We start from the raw sequence: 11,239 nt of genomic DNA on the forward strand, positions 1-11,239 counted from the left end.
AAATGTTTGCCGAATTTTAGTCTATGTTTTTAATATGGTGTCAGAGGTCGTGAATAAGCGTGTGTCCCAGGTATAAGCTGAATCTGTCTGTCTTTGTGTGTGCCAGATACACGAGATAGGCTGGCTAGAGTAGAGGTCGGTAGACGTGAGAATGGGGAAATTTGGGAGGGCAAGAGCTGTAAAACGATTGACATTCAGTGAAAAGAGTACAAGTGAGAGTGCTGAGATCAAAAGCGGAACGCAAAGTTTACCAGAGATTTCTCAATCGAACAATGTGCCTCATGACCACGGTATCCACCTGGGCGATTACCAACATTGGCAACAAAGCAATGTTTTGTCGCACACTCTATACCAGTACTGTTATTGTGGCGATGATTACGTTATGACCGTTCTTCTACTGTATTTATGCGGCATTTCCTCAGTTTTATATGTTCTAAGCCATCCAACAGTAATACAAGGTTTGTGTGGACATTTTGTTTTCCAAATTTCATCGACTGATAAAATTAGTATATACTTTTGCTTTCCGATTCAGGCCACAGTAGCTTGTGAATCGATGCACGACGGCCGTTACCATACCGTATACATTAGAAAAGTACATACAGCACAGCGCCCGTCGTTTATCAATTCACATGCGACTGTGATTCAGGATTGAAACAATTTTATGTTACTTCAGAAATTAATTGGATCAGTGGTGTTCTAGGAATATTTATTTTACAGTAATTTTTAGTAATATTTCACTTTCTGTCTGAAAATTGTATGCAAATTGTCTATGGGATAATTTAACTGGTGGAAAAAAGAAATTTTAGGTGATACCTGGCTCTCCGACACATACACTAGTCGTTGTTTCACTGTTGTTGATGAACTGATCACACAGCTGGGCACTTTCACTGCAACTAGTTGAACTACTGTGCATCAGATTTTACAAAGTTTTAGGAATAGGAGTTATTGTCGCTAACCATTTGTCATCAGGCTGAACATTTTGAAATGGGAGAGAGCACAGAGTGAAGAGTAACCCATCCATTCGGGAAAACTTGATGATGCCTGAATTTTAAAGCACATGATTTATCAAACTTGTAGAGGTTTTTTCATAGACATGAAATACTGGCAACTATGCAGTCAAATTGCCTCATATTTTCTGTAACTTGTTTCACTCATTCACATTTACATGCATCTGCAGCCCTCTCAGACAATCACATCTATCTTACCCGATTCACAGATTATATATCATACAGTATATGAAAGGGGCATGTTTTCTGGAACATGAATAGATATTTGATGAAAAAATTCAAATATCTATTGATGTTCCAGAAAACATTCCCCTTTTATGTACCGTTCTTTTAATTCAGTATTTTTTTTTCTGTCAAAAGAATTTTCACAGATGTTTAGTGAAGAAAACAATGTAGCATCATATCTTTATTACTTTTTAGGTATGTACATGTATATACTACGTTCATAACTGACTATTATGATAGAAATAACATGATTTTGTTCAATACTGATGCACAATATGGGTGGCTCTACAAGGATTTACAGTAGTGAGCAGAATCATACAGAGTTTGGCAATCCCCAGACCAGTATCAACATAAGACCATTGTGGTTCTGCAGTCTAAGTCTGCTAGTTTTACAGTCTAGTTTGCTAGTCCTGCAGTCTAGTCTGCTAGTCCTGCACTAAACTAGTAGTTTGCTAGTCCTGCAGTCCAGTCTGCTAGTTTTACAGTCTAGTTTGCTAGTCCTGCAGTCTAGTTTGCTAGTCCTGCAGTCTACTTTGCTAGTTCTGCAGTCTAGTCTGCTAGTTTTACAGTCTAGTTTGCTAGTCCTGCAGTCTAGTCTGCTAGTCCTGCACTAAACTAGTAGTTTGCTAGTCCTGCAGTCCAGTCTGCTAGTTCTCCTGGCTAGTTTGCTAGTCTTGCAGTCTGGTTACCAGTTCTAGGCTATCATCTTGTTTCCCAATCCTGTAGTCTAGTTTACCCAGTCCTGTAGTCTAGTTTACCCAGTCCTGTAGTCTAGTTTACCCAGTCCTGTAGTCTAGTTTGCCAGTCCTGTAGTCTAGTTTACCAGTCCTGTAGTCTAGTTTACGAGTCCTGTGGTCTAGTTTACCAGTCCTGTAGTCTAGTTTACGAGTCCTGTGGTCTAGTTTACCAGTCCTGTAGTCTAGTTTACCCAGTCCTGTAGTCTAGTTTGCTAGTCTTGTAATCTAGTTTACCAGTCCTGTACTTTAGTTTGCTAGTCTTGCAATACAGTTTAGCTGTTCTACAGTCTAGTTTTGCTCGTCCTACAGTCTAGTTTAAACAGTATAGCGCTACATGTGTAAACATAAAGTTGTCAAAAAATACGGTGCTCTTGTCTTCAACTAAAGAGATAGATAGCCAAACACCAGTTGTTCAGAAAATTAATTCTGAAGTATGGAAAATACAAAAATACAGTGTCACAAGTGTGCATAGTGAAACAGATGTGATAACTTCAATGGATACATTGTGTTATGATTGGTTCCAGGTGTGTTTTCATCATGCCTAGTTGCATTACTGGCTGGCTTAGTCTGTGGTGGTTTCTCCTGCAGAGTTGTATACTGTGATTCCTTGCAGCCGGGAGTTCAACCTCCGACCCCAGTGTCACCAAGGAAATACAGGTACAAAAGTTTTAGATTTTATATGTAGTTTTAGACAAATGTGTGAGCAACATTTCAGTTGCTTACCTGTCATATTTCAGTGTTTATACCTGGTCCTGAATGTAGTCCAAGATGTAATCTTTACCCTCTGTCATTTTTTTTGCAATTTTATCACTTGTCCAACAGGGTCAGTGTTATGCCCATTCTCAAAGAAAATGTCACTTTGTCATGGGGTTATGTTTAAGATCCACCAGAAGATGATAGTGTCGGTTGACTCCTGTGCATGGTATGCCCAAGACTGGATAATGTGGCTTTCAGCACATACTTGGTGCTACTATCAATACTTGACTTTCAGGGTGATCACCTGGTGATAGGATTCAACTTCATTGTATGAAAATTAGTATTTGACAAAAAATAAAGTAATCTTGAGTAAAGTCATCATCAGAATATTACATCAAGTGAAACATTGTTAATATAAAACAATAACAATAACCACAAAAGTATGAACAAACTAACAGCCTAGAGTGTATAATTTTGACCCCTATAAAATAATGAATTATTTCTGTTTACAAGTGATATGAAATAATAAATGAATTCATTTAGTGATTTATAAACTGTGCAACATTTCTTGAACAAGGAAAAGAGGAAAATTAAGGGTTCCTTTCCTGGGCTAATGAGTACAGGAAAAATGTCTTGGTCACAGTGCTCTTGAAATAAAATTGATAAATATTAAAAAAATATGAGTTATGGTATTTTGTATGCATAGTTTTCTTGACTGACAACTGAAGTTTTAAACACATGATTTATAGAGGTTTTTGTTTACAAATGACGATATACCTGGCTATTGGGTAACTGAACAAACAAGTCCTATATTACTCTACAGAATTGCTTGGACAGGTCATAGACTCTCGAGTTTTTCTCGAGAGTCTATGGACAGGTACAGCAGTGTAGAGTAGGGACTTTGGAGCAAGAGTCCTTGAGAAAATCTCATAATCTGTAGTCTGTTTGTAAAAAGTAGGCACCACTGGGATTCGAACCCAGGATCTCCTGTTTACTAGACAGGCGCTTTAACCAACTAAGCCATGGCGCCAGGTGATGAGTGGGGAACATGTAGCTGGTTATCAACCCGGACTGATACAAAATGGACTTTGGCATGAAGACACAGGTGTTAACACATTAATTTGAATTTGAAAAACACCACTGTTTGCTTGTGTACCATGGCATGTCATTAAAATACTGACAACAGGTGTGAATATCCAGTTATAGTGAGTTTCACTTTGGGCCCTGAATAGGAGTGACATATTTGACATTTGCAAAGTGAAATTTAGAGTTTGTGCAAATAGAGGCTTACTGTCCAGCCCACACATATTACAATAGACATTTTCAACATTTGTAGTCCCATATGTAACTACTTTTATGATGACAGCAGGCTTCATTTTCATTATGAAGTACACCAAGACATCAATAGAACGTATATTGACCTAAAGTTGTAATTTTCTGAGTGATATCTAAAAGAAAACAAGAAAATAAAATTTTCATTGCAAGACAGTAGTCTATTCTATACTTACTTAAAAATAGATGAAGACACTCAAAGTTTGCCCTCACTGGCATTGTTCTAGCATGAGTCACAAGGTAGATGGTATCCTAGCAGGTTTCTATGGCACATGCCAAGTGATAGGGTCATAACGGGTCAAGTGAGAGAACAATATTTAGATAACACTTTTCATATGGCAACCTCATCCAGTGATAAAAATATCCTGTTTATTGCTGATTATCATGAACAGAAGTAGCAAACTGTTGCTAGCAAGATATGGCTACAATTATGGTAAAAATTGAGTATCACATTGGTAAAAGCAGTACTGAACAGATATGACCAAAACTTAAGTCTAGATCAGAACAAGCAAATGCTTTTATTCAAGCTCCAGATCCAATAATTCCAGACTGTAGGTCATATCATTTTATGAATTGGAGGAAAAAAATCAGAATTCCAAATTTTGGAAGTAGAAATGGGACTCACTATTGGAAGTACAACAATCTCTGCTGGTCTCTGGCAGATTACCTTACACTAATCTGTTGATTCACTTACAAGTTTATGCAATCTTGTTTTTGTTTCTGTAGGATACAATCTGGACACACCTTCCACCTGAATTATATCATGGCCATTGCAAATGGAATTGCTACCTTCTTTATCACTCTCTGGTGGATGTTATTTCGATGAAAGAGGAGCTGTGTTCACGAAAATGGTGATCAAAAGAAAAATATCAGGTGCCGCCAACTAAGCTGTTCGTGCAAAAAGGTGTTCGTGCGAAGTTTTTCAGCGGGCGGGCAAATTTCAAAACTAATCAGCGGGCGGGGAGAAAATATCGATATTTACTGTGGGCGGGAAGAAATTCAATACTTCTCAGCGGGCGGGGAGAAAAATTTGACAGTGGGCACCGGAAAATACATAGAGGGAGGGAAAGCGGCGTGCTTGATAGAACTTGAGGAGAAATTAAGCGCCTAACTTAGAGGGGAGCAATGTTCCAAGTATACTGCTAACTGCTCGCACGGTTTTTGCAATGTTCTGGGGTGCCTAGTGGGCATCTAGTTGGCAATGGGAAATTCAGTAGTGGGGAGAGGGCAGCGGAGAGCCTTAATTGTTGTGGGGAGTGGGGGAGCGGGCAGACTGTAGATACCGGAGGCCAGTGGGCATCAAAATTCAGTGGGAAGGCACATTTTCAGAGTATACCAGTGGGAGGGCAGTTACGAACAGCTCTCACTTTCCCCTCCAAATTTTAGGTCAGGGTCAAAAATAAGAAATATCGGTATATCAGCCTTCAAAACATGTTTTGTGATGATTTTGCGAAATTGATGAAATTCACCAGTTGGCGGCACTGAAAAATATTATACTTTACCAGAAGCATGGTTGATACTGGCAGCTACAGGAATTTGAGAAAGTGTTAAGAAACTGGTGTAACAATCACCATTGATGCCATATTGTATACTTGGAAAAATCATCAAGTTAAAGTGATTCTGAAGTGGCTATATTGCCCATAGAGTCATCATACAGAGCACAGGACTGACTATTGCCCATAGAGTTATCATACAGAGCACAGGACTGACTATTGCCCATAGAGTTATCATACAGAGCACAGGACTGACTATTGCCCATAGAGTTATCATACAGAGCACAGAACTACTTCCAATACAAGAGCTGATTGCAAGATCTTCCATAACCATAGATGTGAGTGTGTAGAGATGGTAAAGAAAAAGATGTATATAATTTCCTAGAATGCGACCAGAAGTACTTTTTCATTTGCAGGAAAAATTTCCAGTTCTTTGCATCAAATTTCATACATCACGGCAGATTGTAAGGATAGTTTTGTACTGGCTATGATAGTTGTGAATATTTCATTTTAGTGTGTGACAGCAACTGATTGCACTAGCTTCAGTAAAGCCGTGGTCTCGGGTCGCAGACCAATATTTTTTGTCAAAGTAAGTGACTTTAGCATTGTAGTGGTCTGGTAGTTGCATGGAGGAATACAAAGCTACTCCTGGCTGGGTGACCACTTAGTTGAACTTGACACTGTCCTTTTGATCATGAAATACAGAGTGAATTTGTCCGTCCTTGATATAGAAAGAGCGACTGAAATGTACTTTTTCCTAAAAGTATTGAGCATAGTAGTTATCACGCTTTAATTAAAGGCTGTTCTAAATGAAAGCATGACTTCGTCTCTTTATTTAATCAAATGAATACATAAATGAAAGAATTGCCCTTACATTTTTTTATATTTCCCGTTCTATGTTCTCCATAAATTGCCATTAACATAACGCAATTACTGAGTTTCAGAATTCCCCAAATTAGACACTCTGTGTCAAGTAGAATTGCGCCCTCTTGAGTGTCAGGCTTCTAATTCTTTCCTTTTGGTTTAGAAGTTTTGTCAGTCTCACTGTACTCGAGTAGTTGCATTATAGCATCTATAAAAGCACAGCATACAATGCCTACACAAACAGGATTTTGTGTCCCAAAAGTGGGCACCTTTTTTAGCACAGTCTGTCAGTATTATAGACCGCAATCCTATTTCAATGACATTTTTGTGTACCATTTTAATGGTTACTGCAAGTATTTTGTATCAAGTGCTCACTCACTAGTCATGTTAGGTTCAAGCAAAATTATACACACTATAACCATACTACTAGTCTTTTCTGTAAAATATTTTAATGTGCAACATTTTGTCACATTATATTCTGCATCCGGTGTAAAACAATGCTGCTACAAGTATTTCAACTAGAGTGTGTGCCCATGTGAACCATCCATGTAATATATGCATGTGCTGTAGAGGGTATTTGATGTTCAAATGTACAAAACCAGAGACCAAGGAGTGAGATTGCAAAACTGATATGAGAACATTGCAACTATTTCTGTAAAGGCTACAGAACGTCATGTGAAGCTGTGAGATAAATGAAAAAATACTATATTCAACATGAAATACCAGCATGCATTTTTGTAATGAAAAACGAGATTTGAACCAAAAGGCTTTATTTTCAAACAGCTGTGTAAGTTTGAAAATATAAATTTATAAAGTTTATATAAAGGAAGTAAAATTTCTAAAAGTTCTTAAAATCTGTGAAAAAATATCAGACAATCTCATTGCATCATTCTTGATTGATCCATTATTCATTTGCTCTGATTCTCATCAGAATGAAGAGCTTGAAAATTTTCAGCATGAAACCTTTTGTACGTGTCATGGTTTTAGGGAGTGTCAGTGTTGGTAAATGATCTATTCTCAATGATTTCAACTCCTACCATACTCTGGCAATCGTGAGCATTGACAGTAATAGTTATGATTGCAGTGTTAGGTATGTTTCACCAGATTGGCTGGAATGTATGTAAAATATCAAGGCAATTTACACCAGTTCTCATGACTTCTTCATTTTGTCTGATAATTTGGATGGAAACGAGAACCGTATAAAGTCCACTTCGATGTCAACAGATTTTTTCTTATGGAATTTGTATGTCGATGGTAAATCAAATCTCAGCTCGGCAACAACCTCCATATCAACTCCCCACTCCTTGGCTTTCTTGAAAATGTGCTGCAATGACAAAAAAAAAATGACAATGATTGAATAATTTTTGAAATACACTGCAATGAAGATGTTACATACTACTCTGCCAAAGGTATTGGGGTAACCTTGCTTACAGTGGTAAAACACATAGAAAAATCCATGTATACTGTACATATTATACACCTTACAATATAAACTGATGTACTATTATTGCACATATGCAATTACCTGTCTTGTTGATGTTTTATGTAATGAATATACTGCTGTGGTTGCCATGTCCAGAGCTGTTCTTAGAAACTGCATATCTATACCTATAAAGAAACATAGTTATAAACTTATTACATATTCAGTAATCAAATAGTCTGAGGGTTACTGCTGTACATGTAAAATCAATGGTCATCTACAACTCAGTGGGCAACCAATAGAAACTGCACAATTTATAAACATAACTATACAAGCCCGCATGGATTATCTTCCTTATATCAATTTCCCCATTGATCAAAGGGCCAGATGTCTGTGATATTCCATCTGATTAAAATCAGAAGTAGAGATGGCAACATTCAAAATTTTCCTTGTTCTTTGCTGATCTCCTTAGCTCTTTCTGAACAGTCTCACTGTATCTGATTTTGACCAGATTGTCTGTGACTATATTAGAATGCCAAAGACACGTCACTGATATGACTGGAATATTCTTAGCAGCAAACAAAACAGAAAAGAATGTATGAACATAACATGCTTGCTAAATGATATATAGCCTCTGGAATAAATCTGTAACTTGGCTTTGCAAAATAATGAGGAATTTTTTTGAATGAGTAAAAGAACTCAGTGAGCTACATTATGTGTGAAAATTTATAAAATGACATTGACTGAACTTCACACTGTTAGAAGATGAGGCACTCTGTAAGAGACTGCCATGTTATCAGAAAGGAGGAATGGGACTAAACTTGTTCAGAGTATGGCTACACTCACCTTCATTATGCTTTGTTCCAAATGGAGGATTCATAATGACCGTGTCAAAGGATTTTTTCCACCTGCCCATTTCCATATTGCACAAGTCACACTGTATGAGGTCTAGGTTGGAGAGTTCAAATTCTTCCCTGTTTTGTTGGCAGATCTCCAGGGCATCTTCGTCGATATCAAAACCAACACACAGGCTATTGACGACAATATAGATCAATAGAGGTCATTTTATGCAATAAAGATTTGGTCTGTAAGCTGCAATGAATGTGTAGAAAGTTTGAATCCGGAGCAACTAATTGTATTGAATATGTTACAATTTTTAATGATCAGATCATTTTATGATACTGAATTAATAATCAAATCTGAACTCCCATTACGGGAAGCTCCATTAACTTAGGAATACCCGACTTCCCTAGAGGATCAATTTCACAGACCTGCCTTTCCTACAATGGCACTACAATGGCACCAGCTGGATTAGATAAACATAACAATGGAACATTCACACCTTGGGATTAAAAGTCTTCTGTTTGTCACCCGAGTTGGTCGGGCAAGAATTCGGATTTCAGGTACCATGCAAGTTAATGCAGCCTTCCCCTAATGTCTGTCAATTATGAACAAGAGGAAGCAATCTAAGTATTCCGTGTGACAAACAGAAAATGTACTGCCTGTCAGTTTGACATTGAGATGTCCATGGTATCATCATACAGTATACAGAGTTCAGTCAGAAGCTCATATGATGGTATATAAATTTGAATCAATAAATTCCACAAAATATTTTTCTTGCGTTGACAAATAACTGATCAATAGGGCCGTTCACAGTTTACGTCACTGTTCTCTAATTAATATGCAAAAATAAATATTTGTCTGCATTTTCAGATAACGCTTTTGAAAATTACGCATGCAAGAACGACGAAAATACATCTCAGTGGGTGACTGCTAGTGTAACAATGAATACTAAAAAACATATTCACGACTCTGAGTATTAGCTGCAAAAACGGCCATGTATGCAACATTGATAAAATTTGTCTGCATTTCAAGCTGCGTGTGTGATGTCGCGCGCGTACAGCTATATTTAGAAACAAACCTGTAACCGTGAACAGCGCTATAAGATAATGTGATTCTGACAACATTTGAGGCTGTTTGTAAAACATGGTTTAGAAACAGACTGCAATACAATTTATACCTTTTATTTATATAAGACAATGCCAGGAAGTCAATTTTATACACCTCAAGTTATTTGTGAATACTTTGAGCATTCATTTGGCTGGGAGTAGAGGACACACAGGTTCAGAATGTTGTTGATCATTTTGATGGGAAGAATTTTCCTTCTGAATTTGCCAAGCTGGTCATATATAAGTTTTGATTCTCATGGAAGAAATGAGCCTAAATATTAAACACATTTGACATTCAAATGGCCTCTAGTCTCTAAATTGCAGAGTTTAACAAAAGTGAGATATCAAATATTTATTTTTCACTACTACTTTCAAATCTAATCCACAAATCTGCAGACGCAAGGAATTGTTAGATTGTGAGTCTGAAAATATATCACTGAACTCAATTCTGCCTTGATGGAATAATGATTGTACAAGGCAAATATGAATGATGCAATAAATACCTTGCTTCTAGCATGAGACTTCCTATGCTCAGAACACCACAGCCACACCCCAAATCGCCTACAAGTTTTCCTTCAATGTCATCATACCTTGTGTCTATTGTGTGTAGCATACAGGCTGAGGAAAATTTCACAAAGAAATGTGAGAAACTACATCTTGAAAAACATAATACTGAAAGACACACATGACACGCATATGTACAAAAAAAAGTATATATATATATATATATATATATATATATATATATATATATATATATATATATATATATATATATATATGTGTGTGTGTGTGTGTGTGTGTGTGTGTGTGTGTGTATATATATGTATGTGTATATATATATATATATATATATATATGTGTGTGTGTGTGTATATATATGTATATTTGTGTATACATTCATATATATTTTATATATATATGTGTGTATGTGTGTGCGTTACTAAAAATACTACATTATACTCTCATTAATATCTATGATAGCAATCTTTAAATGTTTATTGTGAAGTTTTGTAAACAGATCATACAATCACTAATACTTAGTTAATCGTGACAAATTTAATTAAAAATGACCCTTTTCACATCTTATTCATCTTTATAGAAAATACAAAAACAATAAAAATCAACTGTCCCCCATCCTCTCTCCCTGCCAAACATTACAGTTCAAATCATAACAAACCATCCAGTGCATCCAAGATTGTTTATATCCTACCTGCGATGTGTGGCCTGGTTGCATACTGTTCCCAAAGTATTTTTGGGTTGTCAAAAGTATCAACTTGCTGCAGACAACTTTCTAGTTCTTTCAATTTCATGGTCGTGTATTACAGCCGAGGACCTAAATGCAATGCAATTGCAAGAGCACGCTTCCCCTGCTTTACAATCGAAAGCGGAACTCTCCTACAATAGCACACTTTTGACTGAATGAGTAAATGAATCCATACAAATTCATTTGCCTTCGCCACGAAAATATTTCCAGTCTTCGAGTTCGTCAAGTAATTTACACATCTTATAATTG

At 36.8% G+C, this 11,239-nt stretch overlaps 2 protein-coding genes and 1 non-coding gene across 3 annotated transcripts; 1 reads left to right on the forward strand and 2 right to left on the reverse strand.

Moving 5' to 3' along the window:
• The first annotated feature begins 27 nt into the window (after positions 1 to 27).
• Positions 28 to 6,305, forward strand: LOC139140048 (ADP-ribosylation factor-like protein 6-interacting protein 6). The gene is made up of 5 exons (XM_070709044.1): positions 28 to 458; positions 1,368 to 1,427; positions 2,494 to 2,626; positions 4,724 to 4,858; positions 5,481 to 6,305. Exons 1-4 carry the CDS (start codon positions 152 to 154, stop codon positions 4,821 to 4,823), a joined length of 600 nt encoding a protein of 199 aa, XP_070565145.1. The 5' UTR covers positions 28 to 151; the 3' UTR covers positions 4,824 to 4,858; positions 5,481 to 6,305.
• Positions 3,622 to 3,695, reverse strand: Trnat-agu (transfer RNA threonine (anticodon AGU)). The gene has a single exon. It is a non-coding gene; the product is annotated as a tRNA-Thr (tRNA).
• Positions 6,306 to 6,786: 481 nt separating the features above from the next.
• Positions 6,787 to 11,187, reverse strand: LOC139140047 (rRNA N(6)-adenosine-methyltransferase METTL5-like). Its single transcript, XM_070709042.1, has 5 exons — positions 10,937 to 11,187; positions 10,227 to 10,341; positions 8,621 to 8,805; positions 7,880 to 7,962; positions 6,787 to 7,678 (listed from the first exon to the last, which is right to left on the reverse strand). The coding sequence occupies exons 1-5, from the start codon at positions 11,034 to 11,036 to the stop codon at positions 7,505 to 7,507; spliced, it is 657 nt and encodes a 218-aa protein (XP_070565143.1). The 5' UTR covers positions 11,037 to 11,187; the 3' UTR covers positions 6,787 to 7,504.
• Between the last annotated feature and the right edge of the window lie 52 nt (positions 11,188 to 11,239).

Source organism: Ptychodera flava, chromosome 9 (genome assembly GCF_041260155.1).
Source record: "Ptychodera flava strain L36383 chromosome 9, AS_Pfla_20210202, whole genome shotgun sequence".
Classification (NCBI taxonomy): domain Eukaryota; kingdom Metazoa; phylum Hemichordata; class Enteropneusta; family Ptychoderidae; genus Ptychodera; species Ptychodera flava.